Here is a 21,345-nt window from a genome sequence, read left to right on the forward strand (position 1 = left end):
ATTCTGCATTATGCCCAAATTGCAGTAATTCAGTATTTATTGATTTTATAATTTTTGTAATTTTTATAATTTTGTATTTATCGTCTTTACATTTTCCACATAAATGCATATGTTGGTTTTAATTTCGTTAAAGCAGTTATGAAACACGTTGAGAGCACGCTAAAGAGAAGTGGAGTCGGTGAGAGAGATCAGAGCGCAGAGTTTGGCCCCTTTCGGCGAGATGGTTGAGTCCTCGTCAAGGTTGCTGTGGTATCCCAGCATCACCGTTCACTTCGAGCCACGCCGCGATCCGCTCCGCTTCTGGCTGAGGGAACGAACAACTACCTTCATGTGAAAATGAACATAGATGACACAGAGGGTAAAAGCGTCAGATCAACGGGAATCCTGACCGTTTTTAAGAGAGGATGTATTAAATGTGGTCCTGCGGACTCCCAAGCAAAGAAAATGAGGATTAAAACTGGAGTTACATTTAGGAATCTGATATTTTTTATGATGGTCACGTGCGTGCGAGGTAAGTAATAGGTCTCGAGGAGTTATTTGGGGGATTTTTACATCAATTTACATCTAATGTGCGTGGATGGGAATTGGGTTTGAGTGGATGTATGTTGGGAGAGCCGACCGTGCAGCAGAATGCTTGAGAATAGAAGCGCATTTACTCAATGCAGGCATTGAGCGAGGGCTCAATAAATATTCTTGCGGTATGCTCGAGCTACGTGAGTTGCTTGTGGACATTAAATGATGAATTATAGTGTAGTGTAAGGCGAAATATTTTGGCGTTGCGAAATTTCCCCAAAAGCTGTTTTGGGGGAATGCTTGGGCAATTTGACAACATGCAGGGCGTTTTCAGAAAGTGCTTCACTATTAGCAAATTATATATATTGTAGCCTATAGCCAATAGTTAATAATAAATGAACGTTTGTCGTGTATTTTCATACAGCTGTAACATCAGTGATGGGATGCAACTGATAACGCTTCTCGATTCCTTTTGAAGATGCAAGGTGCAGAGAAATATAGGCTACTGTATGCTTCGGGAAACGTGCATTAGTCAATAAGTAATCTAGAACAGGGTGGACGACGTGTTACATGTACGATTTTGACCTTACACCTGTCAATGGACCATGCGGCTCTCACAGAGCACCTCGCAATGGTCGTCTGCACGCACTTGATTTGGCGGATTTAACTGTTGCACGCCGTCTCCATGTAACATACGAAACACATTATTTGGCCATGTTAAACATCCTAAATCTCTTCCATGTATGTATAAAGGAAGAAGCTCGGTCTGAGCTAATTTCTTTCCGAAATGTTGATCTTGCAGTGGAATTCGATGTGTATAAAAGTTGTCAGGTTTATAATCGTATAATATCATAGTGTATAGGATTTTGCTTAAAAATGGTTTTGTGGTTGGATTGAATTTGGTGGGGTGGAGGCAAACCCCTGGGCAACACTTCTGGCTTATGTATCTTGATCATTACCACCTGCCTAGCATTTTAATTTGCATGGGATCTGGTCCATTTCCATCTAGTGCTAAACGGTAGTCATGAGGAGCACATATAACCCTCATACACACACAGACCTCTATTCAATTTATTTCAACTTCATTTAAATAGAGAACACATTACAAATGGGTTATTTGACTTTTCAGTCTTGTTGTGGGAATTCTTTGGGTTTTAGCCTATCATGTATGTCATAAAGAGAAAAATGAGTATTGGGAAAGGGGTTGATTTGTTTCTTGGATGGGGATGAGGATTAACAGCAGGAGCCGGTGTCCGTGTAAAGCGCACGATCCGCAGTCAGTCTTGTTGGCTGATACCGTCGCGTGGTGGCAGTGTGACGAGATGCGGAGGATAATGAATGCGATCTAGACCTCACATCACTGCCTTACTGCGAGAGAGAGAGAGAGAGAGAGAGAGAGAGAGAGAGATCCACTGTGCCTACAATGAGTCATTCTGACATACACATTTAGCCAAATAAATAAACACTCGAAAGAGCCAATCACCTATTAAATATTTCCATTACAATATGAGGCACACAAATGTATGCTTCGTGAGACCAGCAAACCTTAGGACTAAACTTAATTATACACAATAATTCTGCTGGTGCTGATTTAATACTCACTGTTCTAGAGGCAGGGCCCAGGTGGTAGATTTTTAAATAGAAGTGCTTCATATCTTACCTTTTATTTCTTGCAGGCAGGGTAATTAGCAAACCGGCATATTTTCTGTTATGGGGAATACCATATGGTTGTAATATAACTGGTCAGTTTCATTTGTGTTACTCCCTGCAGCCATCTATAAAATGTTCAGTAGTCATCTATTATGTTTATGACTCCTCTCCACATACGTTTCCTCTAGAAATCTCTACTTCTTGGCCAAGGGAATATGCAGATCCTTCGTGGTTGACTTCACGCTGTAACTTCTCACACAGCTCGGTGCGCTACCACAGATTTAAGCACGGCTTTATCAGATGACTCTGTAATCTCGTCCTAAATCAATGCCTATAAATGACCTCTGATCTGTGCGTAGAAGGTGAATAATATGTCCACTCAGAATGTGTAGACCTTTTGACAATGACAGATCCTGTAACATCTCTACAGAGTTTGGAAAATCCAGCATGTTACAAATTTCTGAAAGAAGCTTTCAATCTCAGTGAGCAAAAGCATGGCTTCTGAAGAGCCAGGTGCAAAGCGGGGTCATTAAAGTCTACACATGTTTGCAATCAAATAGATTTTGAAGAACGGCTCTTTTACAGAACGCATGTTTGTGTGAGTACGCTGTGCTCATAAAAACGTGGACTTTGAGGGCTCTTGGTTGAATGTCTAGTACCTTCGCATGTGTATGGCGTGCCGCGCGTGACATTTCTGTTGCAATTCCAAGCATTGACAAATGGCGCACCGCCCTCAGATTGGAATTACGTCTCGTGGGAAATCGAGAAGCAGCGATAAAATAGATCCGGTTACAATGTGCATTGGGTGTCTGTTTATTGGTGTAAAATGGGTGTTAAATGTTATAAATACCTCTCGCGAAATCGGGCGGAGGCAGATCAGTCAATACGACTGGCCGGCCTCTCGTACTATTGCTACATGGATATGCATCACCTTTGCCCCCCGCCCTGAGCAAAATTGATCTGGAATTCAAGTGATGATCTCGTAGTAACAAGGCAGTGCACAAACCCCAGGTGCAACATATCCCCCACAGTGCTGGATGTGTTTCGGTCTTGTGACTATTGATGATGATCAGCGTCGAATTAGTCATGCACAAAAATTCACGCCCGTTTGGGTCTCTTGACTTGTACTTGACTACATCTAAAGTGTTAAACAGCTTGTGCTACAAAGCACACAAAGACGCTGACAGATGGATGGCTTTTTAGAAAGGGATGGGTTTTTGGTGGACAAGAAAAGAGCATGTTGAAATGGTTTTTACTTCCCCGTCTTATAAGAAGCTTGTGGTTATTAAAAGTACATAAGCATGCAGTGTAATGTTTTGCGGGCATATAAACAAACAAACTTGTCCTTTTAATTTAGCATTTTTAGGGAAACCCCTAAAGAACATTTTGATGTACACCATCAAGGATTCAGATCCAACGCTGTGATTAGCAATAGTTGGTCGCACAGAATTCCCATGTATTTCATCATTAGCAAATTTTCTAGAGACGGTAGAGCGGCATTGATGTCATTAAGCAGTGACATTATATAGCCATTATTTACTACACGTTGTATTTTGGCGATAAATTGGCTTTTGGAACAATCAGACATGCTTAATGATGTAATACTGTTATTCCATCAAGAAACTGTAAACAATTTTGCCAGCTTACAGTTTACCATACATGCTTGCATGCACTATTTTTGCACACATCAATGGGGTTGTAGTGTAGATTGGTGGGGTCCAGCAGGGGGCGTCCACAATTTCAGCATTGTGATTTGCGGCCCCTTCAATTCCCGTCACATTTCTCTAATACAGCTTTTAGAAAAGGATGAAAAGATTCCGTGCAAACTAGACAATGTTTGAAGTGCTGTCACACCATGAGCGATGACTGAGTCACAACCTCATTACCTGTAGAGGGCTTTCAACACATAGATGTATTTCACATGCTCGCTGTGCACAATCGTACAGAATGCTTTTATTTTGACACCGCGGATCTGATTTCTCTCCTCAGAAACTTAAACACTACCGTCTGTCCTTCTCTCAGCAAGCACTGCTTTCAGCGAGTTGATCTAGTGCAAAACTATTTTCGGTCAACGAAAGCGCTGTTGTAGCACACTGACTTCTACGTTTTTGTGACCTCAAAGGAGTGAAGGGCTTCCAGGGTGACAGCTGTGTGGGAAATGCGGTCTGATTGGAGTCCTGTGTCTGTCAGGGTGGCTCAGGTGCAGAGGCGTGGAGCTGTCTGCTTTTCTCACCGCTACCCGTTGTGACAGAGTATCTCGGTCCATACACGCTCATAAACAGTCACAAACTGGTACTGCAGACGACGCGGTGTCAAAAAAGGGAAAAGCGTGTTTGTTTGACTCTTGTTAGGATACATCTGTACTACTGCAGTATTCAGTAGCTCCTCGCTCTTCAGCACAGCTGTGAGAGTGCAGGTTTATGGAGCGCTGTCTTCATTAGCTTGGTGTTGTATGTACTGTATGTTGCATACTCAGAACCTACGAATTCCCGATTTGCATCTGCGTGATGATGTTCTGCACCGTTTGGTGCTATTTTTAGCGAAAGCCTGGCAAATTTCCTAGACGTGCTGGACCCAGACCTCTGCCCTCATCCGAATGTCCGTGAGCGCTCTGAGTGCGCAGCCAGCTTTTTATGGGTCAACTTCTGTGAATGAAGACATTTCTGTACATCAAAGCCAATACCGAAGAGTATTTGCTTTTATAGAAATGACATGCCATTCTTCAATGACGGCCAATAGAGTACAATGGCAGAGTTTCAAATGGGATGTTACTGTACGATTGACCTCCTGACCTTGTAGAGATTTTTAAGAGGTCACCTGCGCTGCAGGGATTTTGTTCCCATTGCTCTCCATTGAGGTGCGTTTAGAACAGTCAGGCCTCATTGTTTCAAACTTGTTCGCGACTGCTGCTCGCGGTGGGTCTCTTGTTTAAAGGGAAAATAGTTGTCAGCGCAATCTGGGTTCCATTGAATCGGGGCCGCCTCATGCCGAGCATCGCTGCCAATTTTCACAAAGCTCATTTATTATTTTCCTCCCTCCAGTTCTCACTCACATATGTTGTTTCCTTTTCATAGACAGCTGATATAAATAATTTCTCTTTGACTTAGCCTGGAAATGATGTCTCTGGAACCGAGAGGGTAATATTTTGGCTGTAATTGAGAAGCTGTGTTTTAATGAGAGATGAATGATTACCTGTCATCTGTTATAGAGGACACAGCTGGACAGAAATCTTGACAAGCTTGACCCTTGACATTTTGTTCTTGGGTGTCTGGCAGCGGCTGCAGCTGTTTGCCATGTTGTCATATTGGACATAAGTGTTTTGCCACAAATTCACAATGAACTCAAATTTTCTACAAATTTTTATGTCTTTGATCAATGTAATCAGTTATCCAGTTTATTGGTATGAATTTTGTGTTCAGAAATCAAGTGTAGCGTTAGTTCTGGCAGGTCACGTGAGCTCAGCTTGCATCAGCCAATCACATCAGGTGCAGCTAATCAACATTAACCAATAGTCATACAACACACACTAGACTGCGTCCTATTTAAGTTGCATTTCTTTGCTCCTTATCAGCTGCTTAATCGTGTTGCACCTTAAACCCACCTCCATCCCCATCTCCTCCTTATCTGCCTGTATCTTTGGATCTTTTAATTTAATCCTGTTACGCATCAGGAACTGTTCTGGTTCCCCAGGTGGGGGGACATGTATTGCTGCGCTCCTGCTATGTCCATGCAAGGCTGCATGGATGGGCAAACAGTTTCATTCCGCCAAACTATATCGTTAAATAATTGACGACAGTGGTCCCGACAGAACTCCATGTGATGACAAATGAAATTCACTATGCAATTCTCACACAATTTGACATTTATGCATTTGGCAGACACTTTTATCCAAAGCAACTTTTAATACATATTACAATGCATTGCAATTGCATTATACTATACATTTGTTTCTAAATATGTGCAATCCCTGGGATTGAATACATGACCTTGGCGTTGCTAGCGCCATGCTCTTACCACTGAGCCACAGGAAAGCTATAATTGATATATTTTATATAATTGAACAATATAATTGAATATGTATAAAATGTACAAATTATATACGCATATACGCATACATAATTGTTTTTACTCATTTGTTTTTATATTATATTTGTCACGAACGGTGGCGGACAGAACCCAGGCGCAGACAAAAGGAGGGGGTAAACACAAGATTTTAACAACACAAACAAAAAACCCTCGATGGGGGATAAACACAATAACCAAAATGCTTCTTAAAAAGACAAAGAAAAACTTCCCGCAATGGGGCAAAACAGAAACCAAAGTAAATCTAAATAGACTCACTTTCAGGAAACAAATGCATGGACATGGCAAGACTAAGACACAAAAACACGGGGTCAAACAAACACACCAAACACAACGAAGCGCACAGGACAATGAAACATGAGGCATTTTAAAGGAACACAAACGAGGGATAATGACACAGGACCGTGACAATATTATGTTATATATTTATATTATGTTAAATGCAGTTTTAGGACTTTGCAAGAAATATGTGACCCTGGACCACAAAACCAGTCACACTTTCCAACAATACATTATATGGGTGAAAATAATCGATTTGTCTTTTATGGCAAAAATCATTAGGATATTAAGTAAAGATTTTGTTCCATGAAGATATTTTGTAAATTTCCTTCCGTAAATATATAAAAACGTTATTTTTGTGAGTGGATGGAGCAAAATTGCTAACAAAAAATGGCCAGAATCAGGCCTACAAACTTGGCTCGCTGCTGCCCGCTCTTTGGGAATTACCCACGTTTGGTATCTTAGTAAAGCTTAGAAATTCTGCTGTCGGGTTCATCTACTTTCCACAACATCATTACAGCAGTAAGCCAATAGAGAGCATTAAAACAATCCTGTTTATTCTTAGCAACGGCCTGCTACAGTGCTTCTGTTGGACAACTTTAAAGACAATTTTCTCAATATTTAGATGTTTTGCACCCTCAGATTCCAGATTTTCAAATAGATGTATCTGGGCCGAATACTGTCATATCCTAACAAACCATACATCGATGGAAAGCTTATGACTGGTTTTGTGGACCAGGGTCACATATATATTTGGTCATTTACAGGTCTTTAGCCAAAAAGTTTTGACCGTATTATGTTGTCTCTCTGTTTCAGCTCAAATGTCGCTGTATCACGCTGACCCTTTACTTCATCAGATAGCACAATCTCAGAGCACAATCTAATTAAAATGGCAAACATTTTAAATTAGCGTTTGCTGTTCAGGGAGTGTGTTATAACTTAGGTTATGCAAAGTGCAACTTCATCAGTTTCAGCCGGGTCATAGTCACCTTGGGGCTGGTCTATTTGCTCTAGTCCAACAAGGTTTAAAACCAAATTTTGAGTTATGGCCCTTCACTTTATCTGGATGAGAAGGTGAGATCGTGCATGTTGATATTACCCAAGGGTATACTTATCACCTCCATAATTAAGATTTATTATTAATGATGATTATAATAATAATGCACAACTAAGATCAAAAGGTCAACTAACTGAAGTCAAGAGTTAATTTTCACTTTACCCAAGATGCTTTGAGTGATTTACCTGTGATGCAATGCTGTGGTAGACATTTCTGTAACGCTGCTTTATGTGACAATGCTGAAGGCAGGAGAGTAATGTGGTGCCATTTCAATATTACTTGGATATTTTATGGTCCCTATGGTTGTGAGTTTGGTCACATGTCACAGATAATGTGAGACAACTTTGTTCCGGCTGTTTGCACGCAGAGAACTAAAAATCCAATGAGGAAACACTTTATCCCTGTGCAAAACAGAAGGAGCTATCTTTTCGTTTTAATTATTATGCCTATAGTCTTCAAAAGTTCCAAGCAGATATTTCAGGTCTTGTTAAATAAAACGAGCATTATTAGTAGTATTTGTAACCCTTTGTTTCTGTGTTATAGGAAGAATCAGCAGAACAGATCTCAACTATAAAGACAAATCAATATCTTGTGTCAGGAGAGGAATGAGCAGGTTGTATTGTAATTATGATGTCAAAATCATTCTCAGATTCTTCAAGATAGACCAGCAGTGTCAGAATAGAAATGTATGGCAGAATCACATAAGTATGTTGTCTTTGTAGTATTTCCCTAAATCCACACCAGCCTAAAGTGTTTGGATTAAACAACTAGTCACAGATCCAAAACCCTGGTGCTGCCCTACATTAAATTTAAGTGAAGATGTCATAATGTGACACGATTACTATAAACAACCTCATCAACACCGTTATTTGTGACTTAGCTTTTACCCACAATGCTACTGGGGTCATATCGTACAAACAAGCAACAAGCATCAGGGCAGAAATGACAGCGCACCTGGAGTTCCATGGCTCAGAGCTGTCATGTCACAAACAGGGATGACAACAGGATCACTGCTGCGTTTGATAACATAAGCCCTGTAGTAGGAAGTTAATAATAAAAGCTAAAACTTATCTCATAAAAACAATATTGAAATCGCACACCACAACAAGCATGTGTGAGTGTCTGAAAGAATAAAAGGGTTTTGTTTCTCATTTGTGGGAATACGCAAATCCCTTTAATTACCAAGAGTGCGGTTGACATTTTTCGGAAGATTTGGCAGTCGTTATTATCGCTGGTGGTTACGTAAAGTAAAGGTTTGCACTCTAAGTAGTTTTTGTAATAAGGAATAAACCTAATTGTTTATCCCAGTTGCCCAGAAGTCTTACCATCGCCTTTTTTCTTTCATTTGACATGTAGGGACATTTGGCATTTTTTAAATAAGATACGACCAGCAATTAGGGATGAAAAACACTCCTTTTTCATTTACGAGAGGCTTCTTAGCTAATTGGCTTTTTGTTACTGTATAGTTTTGAGAGAGTTGTGACATACATTAGTGCCTCACCTCTTACAGCCTGTCAGAAGAATCGGCTACGGTCACGCATAGACAATAATTTGATTTCTTGCAGTACGAAGAAATTCACATTGGTGGGCTCATTAAAGTTTTCTCAGATCAAGCCCTTTTTGAGAGCCTGTCCTCCTACGCTTACTGTATGTTGTCACCTCCGTTTTTTTTTACAGGAAAATGAGGTTCCTGTGAAAATGACACGTGCGGGGTGAAATGAGGTGTAATTTGACGAATTGTTTACACTAAGATTTTTCCAAAGCTTGTGGTTTTCCAAAGCTTAGCGTGTGGTTGCTTTACATCGCGGCGGAGACTTTATAGGCTTTTCATGTCATAATTAGAAGCTGCTCATGAAACACTAGCAATTATTCACCCTTAATTGGATCTAGATAAACATTAACTAGATCTTAATGTCAAATGTGACATTTTTTTAAAGTGCTACAGTATAATAGTTTCTTGATTGTACAGCAACAATCACGGCTCTTCAAACCAAATCTAATGTGTTTAAACAACAAAGGCGTGAAAAACATTCGCCAATATGCCAACAACTGCAGTGCAGAATTATCTGAAAAAAAATGCTTGGGGTAGTACAATACATATGTTAAAGGAATAGTTAATCCAAAATGAGAATTCTTTCATGTCATTCAAAACCAGTTTGACTTTCTTTCTGCTGCAGAACACAAAAGAAGATATTTTGAAGAATGTTGGTAACCAAACAACATTGCACCCCCATCGACTTCCAAGGTATGGACACAAAACCACTAGACATGTGTCTAGTTATGGACGGCACATTTTGTGTCTTTTCTAAGAAATAACACAAATTGTGTTGCTTTTAAGACAACCGTGTATTACTTTCTTACTTTTTCTCAAAAAACGTACTTGAGTGAAAATGAGAAAGTACTACATTTTAATGTACTTAAGTAGTAAAGGTAAAACGGTAAAAAAAATTACAGTATTAATGAAATGCTTCTAATGTAGTGAAGTTAAAATTTTCCGAAGTAAAAACAATCTGATAAAGTACAGATACTTGAAAAATGTGCCTGAGTAAAGTAAAAAAAATCAGTCCTGTCCACCTCTGAAAATAAATAAAAAAGATGGAGCGCAATATGATATTTCAATCTCTGTGCTGTACAGAATCTCCTAGAGAATTACACTTTGTTTGGAAACCTTGTATCGCACACTACCACCACATTTCACTGCCTTTCACATCACCACACGTCCTTCAGTGCCAGAATGAGGCATATCTCTGTGAGTATCAAGGATTACTTAGGTATTAAACACAAATGTCAACCCTGCAGAGACATCGCACTTAATGTTGAATCACGCTGATGTTTTCATCCGGCTCCTCTTACACAGATTTCAGAGTTGCGCTCTGCCATTGGGATTTCCGGACCCTCGTTTAAATGTCAAGCACTCCCACCGGAGATGCTGCATAAATGCCCGCAGTGATATCACCTCTTGCTCTCCACGCTCCCATATTTATTTGTGTTTACCACAACGTCCTTCTTTTCCTCGTCTCTCAGTACTTACATACACACACAGTACAATTGCACTCGGACTCAAACAGGTTATGGATGCTGTAATACCGTGCAAGTCTTCACTGGTTGTTTGCTATGCTTGAAGGCTTTTTTTGTTCATCTCCTCTTTTATTGATCTGTTCTCCATATGTAGTGATGTTCATGCTGTGGCGCTTTCATGTCAGACACTGCATGCCCACTGCACTTCCATTCCTTTAATTTGGCTCTTTGGATCAGACATAGCGCTGTTCTCCGAAAGCCTCCAATAGTCTAATTAAGGGATCTTGTGATAGTGGAGTTCAAGAACCTTTGAAACAGCAGGCTTGGCTCTGAACCTCTACGTGTCTTACGAACTGGACGGATCAGACTAACTTATGAAATTACTGTCAGAATATGCCCTGTTTTGAATCAGACCCTTATGTTTATTTAATGAGCTGTATAATACTGGTGGAGATTGTATACTGTATAAGAGGTTTTTTAATATTTGAAAAAGAATCATGAGGAAAATATAGCAAGCATTGGTCGTGTTGTTTCATACTGCAAGACATTAATCCTTAATGAGTTTTAAATTAGATTTTTTTTATCTAGAAACAAGAAAAATTAAAACGTGTTATATTTTAGTATCTTCAGTGTAGTCACCTTTTGCTGAGAATTTGCAGAAATGTTCACTTGGCATTTTATCAAGCAGCTTCATGGGATTTTGTATTATTCATCCATTTCATCCAAAGTCATGTAATGAAAAAACATTTACATTTGCACAGTTGTATTTTTGTCTACGAAACTAATTTCAGACATTTAAGCATACACCTTTTATGATAGTGAGAAACATTTCAAACAAGTGTCCTAAACATTGTAGTGTCAACTGTTAGCATGTGTAACTGTCTGAGTATTGAAAATCTGCACTGATGGCCGTGTCCTTGTCCTTTGGGATGAGGGTGGTTAACTACACAGTCAGGTTCACTACATGATAATGGACTTCTGGTGGAGAGTTTGCAATACTTAAACTTCCAGGCAACTTCTTGAAGAGCACAGCCTCTGTGTAATTGTAATGAGGGACAGTTAAGCCCTTCATCACTATTCAGCTTGTGCATTGTCAATAAGCTGATAGAGACAGGGCTCTTTGAGGAATCAGATTATTAAGAAGAAGGTAAACTTAAATTGCTGAGGCAGACTTAGAGAATGGCTGAAGAACAAAGTTAAGTGATCAGATATCATCATCAGACATTAACACATAAGTAAAGTATGTTTTTATGGCTATCCCATAACTCAAAGGTTAGAGCATGGCCCTAGCATTATCATGGGTCAAGGTCACAAGTTGGATTCCCAGGGAATGTATCTAACAATAATACCTTAAATTCAAAGTTGGATAAAAGCAACCGCCGAATGTATAAATGTAAATCCTCACCGATTGAATAAACAATGAAAGTGATTTCAAGGCAGTTTGGCCCATGACTGCGAGAGCCGATGAGATTGTCCCTCAGATGTTTGACAGTGTGTTGAGTTCAATTAAAGGGGAAAGGTAGATTATAGGAACATCATTTCAGTGAATGCACTTAGGAAAGAACAAGAAAGGTTTCGGGGTGCAAATGGTTCTGCTAATTCTATAGCATCAACAAAAGCTCTTTCATAGCCCTTGTTATGGACTAAAGGAAGTCCATAGGGGAAAAGTTCATCCGGGCAAACTTCAGAGCCCCGAGACTCAATATTTTCCTGCATCGACAAAACTATTATGCTGAAAGAAACGGTTTGGCCTCCTGCATCCATTGCAGCTTGCAAACCCACAGCCTCTTTGTGAAGCAAAATTTTACATTATAGCTAAAATGAGAAAGCTTCATTGTGATTGTTACATCTTTAATCGTTTCTGGATTTCATTTATTTGCTGTAAAGGGTTGAGACAGAGAATAAATACACACACTCTTAACACACACAATTAAGAGGCTGGTCACAATTTGTGTTCTGGCTTTTGTTGTCGTGAAGTGTGTGGAGTCGTCTCTGGCTTTTAAATAGGCCGTATTTGCTAACCATTTAACAGCTTTGGCATTCATTGATGCTGCACATCACTAACTCACCTACCCTGAAGAAATATACACAATTTATGACAATATTTTGAAGAAATGGACCTGGGGCATGTGTCATGGGCGGACAAGATATTTAAATTGAAAAGAAACCAGCCATTTGGTATGCCATTGTACCGTCATTATTTATCCTTTCCAAATCAATCAATGAATCAATTATTTCTTTTGTTTGTTTATTCACTTACTGTATTTAATATTATTATTTATTTATTTATTGAGCATCTCGATCTTGTTCACCAATTAGACTGAATGATTTGTTGACAAATACATTGACCCAATGATCCAGTTGAAGCAGTTCTTGACGTAACAGCGCACTGGAGGCTCTTCAAATCTGTTCTTCAAACAAGCCCTCATATGAGTCATATGTCTTCTGAAGACTTGGAATATAGCGCACAAGTCAGAACTACTTTAACACTGCTTTTTTATTTATTTATTTTTATATTTATATTCTCGATGCTTAAAGGTCCAGTGTTTGAAATTTAGCGACATCTAGTTGTGAGGTTGTGAATTGCAACCAATGGCTCACTCCACCCCTCCCTTTCAAGCACTACGGCGGCTGACACGACAATAAGACGTTGTCACGTGTTCGGTTCTTTGCCAAAGGAGATACCATATTTACGAAAGGCGTTCTGTAGAGCAGTTTGTCTGTTTAGGGCTACTGTAGAAACAACATGGTGAATTCAAGGGAACCCGCGGTAGCAATAGCTCATTCTAAGGTAAGAAAAACATAACGTTTCATTATGTAAGGTCTTTATACACCTCTGAAGACATTGACATTGCAATTCTGTCAATAGATCCTCCAAAAGATTACACACTGAACAGCTTTGGTCACTATTAAAAGTCATGGTAAAGGTTATATCATAATATATCAGGGTTTCTTTTACGGAAGCATACAGGTTTGGAATAACAAAGGGATTGTTCCAAACCTGAGGGAAAAAATGACAGATTTTTCCTTTTTGGATGAACTATTTGATTAAAAAAGAGGATGCACAATTTAAATAATGACAGCCTAAGGAAATAAGAAAAGCAGTTATTTATTATTTATATTGAAAACACAATTTATTTTTGTTTATTTGTGAAAAGAAAGATTGAAAGTTTTTTTGAAGGTGGAGGAAACTGAAGGGCAGTTCAGTTCAGTAATGGGATGCTTTCATCAGTGCAGCTGCATCGCCTCTATTTCTTCCAAAGTCACTTTGCACTTGCATTTCTGGAACATTTCTTGAGTTTCTTCTGAGAGGTTCTGCAGTTCAGCGATAAGCATTGCACTCTTTACATTCCTTCTTCTGCAATGCTTCCCCGAAGCCCTGAAGTCCTATCAATGCCTCCAGCCAACGCGAGTGAGTGGGGAAAGGATGTCCTTTGTGTATGTCCTTGTGTGTGTTTGTCCCTACTTCTGTTTTGTTTGTGTTCAATGTGCATACAATCTTACATTATGCACGATGTTTAGTTTTAGATTTGTCTTGTAATTCTTGTTCAAGTGAAAAAAGTCGCAGTTTGTCATTTGACTTACAGTGCCTTTAAAGTCACCACGAAACAGAAGTTGCGATTGACTTATTTTCTGTATCTTGACGCAGTGACGTGCACAGACATTTTGAGGGGCATGGGCTCAAGTGGAAAAAAGGGCACTTCTCATTCCAAACAAAATGTTAAATATATTCAAATAACTATTTTTTGAAATCCCTCACACTCACCCAATTGTTTCATTTTCCAATAATGGTCTTCTGTAGAATTCACAAATTTTATCACAAGAACAGACAACAACATGGAATTAAGCCACAATGTGTATGTTTTCTATGCTAAAGTTTCAAGTATATTTAGGATAAATGACTGCACAAAGGAAAATGACATATTTTTACTAATAATTTGTTTATTTTGCACACGCCAATAAACTGTTGGTGTCCCAATAACACCAAAATAATTAAAACAATGACCTTCACATTAAACTGAAAAGGCAGTTGGTGCTAATTTGTTATTTTACAGGAAAAAAAACTGCAAAAATAATTATGACAGATCATAATTATCATGACAGAGCCTCATGTTTTGTGTGGAGAGAGACATGTTATTGTTGGTTCTGACATAACATGCTCTCTCTCCAGTCTCGTCTATGTCCCCGCCCTCTCGTTTCCTCATTATTGATTGTTAATGATTTTATGCCCCACACCTGTTCCCCTCTTGATTTGATTCCCTTTATTATGCCCTGGTGTTTTCTGTCCTGTGCGAGTTCGTTTTGTTCCGTGTCTGCAAAGACTTCATGTCCTGTAAGGTATTGTCTAGTTTAGTCAGTGTAGTTTTGCCAAGTGTTTTATTAGTGTAGTCTAGTTTAGTTAGTCTTCGTTCCTGTTTTGTCTATTATATTATTCCCTCTGTCCTTGTTGTTTTACCCCCTCGTGGGTTTTTGTTTTGTGTATTTTTTTGTTATTAAATCATTGTTTCATGTCAAGCTGTCTGCGCTTGGGTTCTCTCCTTGTCCCTCCCTGACAGTATAGCCCTATCTCTTTTTTATTCCTGACGTCATGTGGTGAAGAGTTGTTGTTGAGAGGGAGAGAGGAGCTTAACGTTTTTGAGTAAAGATGTGCAAATTAATTTTAAAAAAATAATGGTGTGCACGGATAAAGCATTTATAATAATCACTGCAACACTGTGTAAAACACCTGTTTGATTGCATGGTGACTTTAAGGTGTGCGTTTTATAAGTTTGCGTTTTGTTAGCAGTTAAGCTTAAGGAAAGCAATAGTTAACATACCAACATCTCAGAAACTCACCAGATCACATTGCAAATGGAAAATGTAATTACTTTAACCAAGATAGCGAAGTGTGTGTGAATCCAAACGCACATATTCACATTCTCTTAGACCTTTGGGCTGAAGTTGTTCCTCTATTTTGGCTTGAGTTACATGGTGGGCACAATTTAGAGAGCATCTGAAATTAGAACAGCCACTCATGAACACAGGGGAATGGCTAGCGCTCTTTTAAGTAAACATGCTAATTTTATTTGAATGTGAGATTCTTCAGTCACATTTAAAGGCTGCACATAGCTGGTTTCTGCAGCTACCATGTTTGCATCCATCAGTCAATGAGCATTACGGCTGTTCTGTAGATGCAATTTTACAGCACACAAATATATCGTAATTCCGACAATGAAGGTGGCTGAAGACACACAAGCTCTTGGCTCTGAATTTAAAATGTGCTCTTCCAGCCGTGCAAGCGTGCATGCGCCATCGCTGTTGGCTCGCCATCAAAGTAAGCTGGGAAACAAGACGAGCCAGCTGGGAAATAGCGCATCAGCACAAACAGAGCCAATCAACATTAGCCCAGGCTCACCCCGAGAACAATAATGCGAAGACTGGGAAAGTATTTACTGACACTGTGTTGGGCTCCACAGGGTGCATGATCCTTACTTACCCTCCAACATGCTTTCTGCATTACAGCGCCACGGCTTTCATTAGGGCGCTGAGTTCTTTTTCATCATCATCATCATCAGAGCCTTTAGAGTTATCTTCTGTAATGGGGGGTGAACACCTGCTCTTGTGATTGCCGCAGCTGAGCGAGGGGAGTTAAATGACAGGAGTTTGATTGGTACTTCATTGAACTTTTCTTAAATGTTGACTCATAAAGCATTCTTTGGATTTATTATAAAACAGGCTGATTTTTCCATTGGGAAATCAATTTGGGAAAATGAGTTTGGAGCTTTTTGGGTAATCACCGTTGTTGTGATGTTTTGGTTAGAATATGAGATGAAATTATGTGTGCTATTAGTGAAAAGACACCACAAAAAAATAGAAAATTAGTGGACCGAGACAGCAAGTGTGTGTGTGTGTGCGTGTGTGTGTGTGTGTGTGTGTGTGTGTGTGTGTGAGAGAGAGAGAGAGAGAGTCGCTCTCCATGGTGCTGAATATCATTGGGCCTGTGTAGTTCAGGGCTGTTTTGAAAGGAAGCAAAGGCCTCGCATGCATTGCTTCAAACGTGTGTGTGTTTATTTTCTAATATAGTAGACAAAAAGAAGCAAGATTCTGTCTGTACCCTATTTCGCTCTATCAGCAGGAGCGCTGGCACAAAAATTTACAGCGCCAGTAGATAAAAGACCATCCGCAGTGGTTGGAAGGATTCATTGCTCTTGAAACTGTGCCTTACTCTATGTATAAAACATGAGACGACTGTGTCAGTTACCCAAAACACAACACTACTGGATCCGACCGTGATGTCATATGTGGTCATTTGCATGGAGTGTTAGTTGGAATGTTGCATTTCAATATTAATATTATTTCAAAATGTAAACACTGGTCGAGAAGTCATTTAACATTGTAACTTGCAAGATTTCTAAATGTTCTATTATTGTATTTTGTTCTAACATTCATTTAGTGCTAAAAAACTAAAACAGTAAGTGCTTCTGGACCAGTTTTGTTTACAGCTTGCAAAATGGTCTATATCTAATTTCAGTTGGTTTGAAAAAGATGTGATATACACAGCCGTGGAAAAAATTAAGAGACCGTTTTCTGATTTTAACATTTTCTATTTATAGGTATGTGTTTAGCTAAAATGATCGTTTTTGATCGAACAATATTTCTCCCAAATTTCAAATAAAAATATTGTTTTTATTTCCATTTATTTGCAGATAGTTATAACTGGAGAAACAGATTAAAAGAAAAGATGCTCTGTGTTTTTTTCAGACCTCAAATACTGTGAAGAAAACAAGTTAATTTTCACTTTGAAGCAATACAACAATAATTGTACATGTATTTAGGAAAAGTAAAAAAAACTATGTGATAACCTCGCTTTTTTTATCACAGTTTTCATGTGTTTTGTCATGAGGCTTGTTTAATTTTGTTGAAATTCAACAGACACTGGACTGGAATGGCCACAATACATCTAGAAATGCTGATTTGAAATGAAAATTTGGAATGGTCTCTTAATTTTTTTGACATAGAGGAGACCTGAAACCCAACATGTGTGTGTGTGACGTGTGCGCCTGTATTTCTGTCGGGACCACTGTCGTCAATTATGTAACGATAACATATATTAAGTTTGGCGGAATGAAACTGTTCTGGGCAAACTCTGCCCGTCCATGCAGCCTTGCATGGACATAGCAGGAGCGCAGCAATACATGTGCCCCCACCTGGGGAACCAGAACAGTTCCTGATGCGTAACAGGATTAAATTAAAAGATCCAAAGATACAGGCAGATAAGGAGGAGATGGGGATGGAGGTGGGTTTAAGGTGCAATACGATTAAGCAGCTGATAAGGAGCAAAGCAATGCAACTTAAATAGGACGCAGTCTAGTGTGTGTTGTATGACTATTGGTTAATGTTGATTAGCTGCACCTGATGTGATTGGCTGATGCAAGCTGAACTCACGTGACCTGCCAGAACTAACGCTACACTTGATTTTATATATACAACTTTTCATTTATAGAACTTTCGGCAGTGAATGACAAAGTGGTGCTACAGCAGCTGTGTCCTTCTGGTTTTGGAACACCCCCAAAGTTGTATAGGACCGACCAGTGAAGGGCTCAAATCGAGCTCAATTGTCTTCAGGTTTGGCCTGTCAGGCAGGCAGCTGAAAGCAGAGAACATTTCATTGTTTCTCTTTGACATGGGACAAAGAAAACTGCTTGACAGACACTGAGCTGTGGAGGACAGTCTATATTTCTTGCTTTTATCTCATTCTTTCTGGCAGAAGATGAGACGACTTATGGTCTAAAAATACCTAAAAACCTAAAAATACACTCAGTATGCCATTGTTTATTCACAGTTATATTGCTGTTTTTGCATTTGGTAGATGCTTTTATCCAAAGCTATACATTTGATCAGTGTTTCGTGGGGATTGAACACATAATGTTTTTGTTGCTAATGCAGTGAGCTACAGCAATAGTTTTTTGACAAACATTACTGCATTACGTTATTTTGGGGAATCTTGCGCAATGAACGTTATGCTTTATGATGTCTTGTCAGATTCAAAAGCTTAAAGGAACAGTTCACCCAAAAAATGAAAAATCTGTCTTGATTTACTCACCCCAAAGTTGTTGCAAATCTATGTAAATTTCTTTGTTCTGATGAACACAGAGAAAGATATTTGGAAGAATGCTTGTAACCAAACAGTTCTTGGTCACCATTGACTACCATAGTAAGAAAAATTGCTTCATATGTTTTTTACACACTGTAGGAAAGCAAACAGTTCTAGCCGTTTGACTACCATTGCAATTTTCCATACGATGGTAGTCAATGGTGGCCAAGAACTGTTTGTTCAGTTACAAGCATTCTTCCAAATATCTTTCTCTGTGTTCATCAGAAGAACAAAGAAATTTATAGAACTAAACTGTTCCTTTAAGGAGCCTGAAGTATCACCTTCATGTTTTCAAGTCAGCAGGCAAACATGATTGTTTTACTGTTCTTCGAACTTTGATTGTTTCACGGTAGGACAATCCTTCATTACAGAAGTTACACACGGGTCAGGTTCCATGATTAAAAGCCTTAATTAGTGTGTTGGAATGACAGGCCTATTTATTCACTTCATAGTTTTATGACTGTGCATGACTTTGATTCAAGTTTACAGCAAGTTAAGTGCTTTTTTCTGTTGGTCCCTGCTGAAATGAGGCAGGGGGGGAAAAGTTATCTTTCTCAACTCGGAGGCAAAGAGATCTCTTGCCCGCATCTCAAAGCAGCTGGCCCACTAAAGTTTTAATATTACACAGCTTTACCCTCACCCTTTAACACAAATGGGGCCACACATCATGTAAGCGCATATTACTTACCTACATCCCAGTCAATAAATGCCTCAGTATACAAAATGGAAGAAGTGGCAATGGGTGTTTACATCAAACACAGCCCCCTGAGAAATGTTCTCCAAGACAGAAGCGATCTGTTTAAATCTAGAAGCTATAATCAGGAAGTCTCATCTGTGACTCTTAGGCCCAATCCCAATTCTACCCCTTGGTAGGGGTGTCTCAATTCTCTTTTGGTTGGAGGGGTAGGGGTAAGGGCCAGATAGCCCTTCAAACGAAGATTTTTCGGGACCTCACTTGAAATGAAGGGCTAAGAGAAATTTCCAACATGGCTGCTCACTCGAGCAAGCAGACCCAAAAATGTAAGTAATTTTTGCCATTAATATTGGTTTTTATGACAATTTTTCATTTTATGTATGTTACATTCAATCTTGTGCTTGTATTTACGGTGATGTTCTTTTAACATTTGCAAAAAATCGCTAAAGTTTGCTAGCGGACAGCACTGATAACACAATATTAGAAAATATATTTTTATGTCATATACACAGTGCATCGGCACATGTCCTCTGACGTAACGAGCTAGCAACGACGTATATGATGACGTATAACAGTGTAGTAGTGGTGTCCTGTTTCTTAGCGGACAATTTGTAGCCCTTCCCCTTGCCACTTTGTTTCAAGGGGCAAGGGGCGAGGGGTAGGCGAAGGGGTAGAAAATAGAATTGGGATTGGGCCTTAATGTCTGATGTAGAACAACGCAACGTAAAGAGATGAGATTTGTGGTCTCTTTGGTTCACACAGCAACCAGTGAGGGAAAACTCTTCAGTGGACCTGAAATTGTTTTCTTTCACTTTTTGGGGGGGGGGCAGTGTAATTTGAATCAGCGCTTCCATGAGCTCTTCAGGGAGTTTCACGAAGCATGCTGGGAAACATCTGTTAACAGATGATGCTCTAGACGAAACTCCTCCATATTGTCTTTGTCTGAGAACTTGCCGCCTCTCTGGGGAAATTTCACTGTATATGGTCTAGTTTTAATCACAAGTCATATAAACATGCCCTGGAGTTCTAATTTCATTCATAATGTATTGATACGTAAGTGTGCATAATACAACACCTCAGGTTGAAGAGGTGTAAAACATCACGGACTCCTGTAATTTCGTCGCTCTGTGTTTTACTACAACCGCACGGGCGGATGGCGCCCACTGATCTGTCCCAGGGTTTGATTTATTTCCCTGGGATGCTCATACCTGCAGGAGATCCATATTTCATTAATCAAATGTGTTACGCTCATATTCCTCACCACGGGTTGTTGTCTTAGTCGTTGCGAATCTGACTCTTTGATCAGTTCACACTTGGTCTGAACAAGAATAATGTAAAAGTGCCCTCAGTGTACCAACTCCTTCCTGCATCTTCTCTCCATGGATAACAGGTTGTATTTTCAGCTCTCATTTGCATGGCACATGCCCCTTGTTGTCCTCTTTTGTTCTTTTTGTTTTAGTTGAGGTGGAATGCTATGGACAAAAGCAGAGGGAGAGAGAGAAGGAGAGAGAGATGCGTAGGCAGACCGTGTGAAGGCAGTGGCCCCAGGGCAGGCAATGCAATGCAAAGCAAACAAGCTTAACAAGTAAAAGTACAGCTGAGGCCCAGCACTGCACCCCTCTCTCTCCAGCTCTCCTCTTCTTCTCTCTCTCTACCCAGCAGAGATTTATGTACTGTGACACCAAGTCATATTACTGACCTGGATTCCTACTCCTGCTTGTTTTGCCCAGCTTTTGTGAATGTTTAACACCTTTTCTTTCATTACTAACCACTGAGAGCACACGTGTATCACGCCAGCTGCGTATCCTAACCAGGCGTGACTAGGTTTCATGCATGTACAGTACTGTACATTTTTTTGTCGTCTGAACAGGCCATTAACACGGTGTTACATCTGGCATTGCATCAGCTGTTATGAAA

At 39.6% G+C, this 21,345-nt stretch overlaps 1 protein-coding gene across 5 annotated transcripts in view; it reads left to right on the forward strand.

The window, feature by feature from the left end:
• Nucleotides 1-267: 267 nt before the first annotated feature.
• csmd3b (CUB and Sushi multiple domains 3b) overlaps nt 268-21,345 on the forward strand; it is a 363,456-nt gene continuing 342,378 nt past the window's right edge. For all 5 annotated transcript variants that reach the window (XM_057354136.1, XM_057354137.1, XM_057354139.1 and 2 more), the window contains exon 1: nt 268-511. In XM_057354136.1, the coding sequence (XP_057210119.1) occupies nt 337-511 (175 nt within the window). In that variant the 5' untranslated portion in view covers nt 268-336. The remainder of the gene's footprint in view (nt 512-21,345) is intronic.

This window comes from Triplophysa rosa, linkage group LG16, assembly GCF_024868665.1.
Source record: "Triplophysa rosa linkage group LG16, Trosa_1v2, whole genome shotgun sequence".
NCBI lineage: Eukaryota > Metazoa > Chordata > Actinopteri > Cypriniformes > Nemacheilidae > Triplophysa > Triplophysa rosa.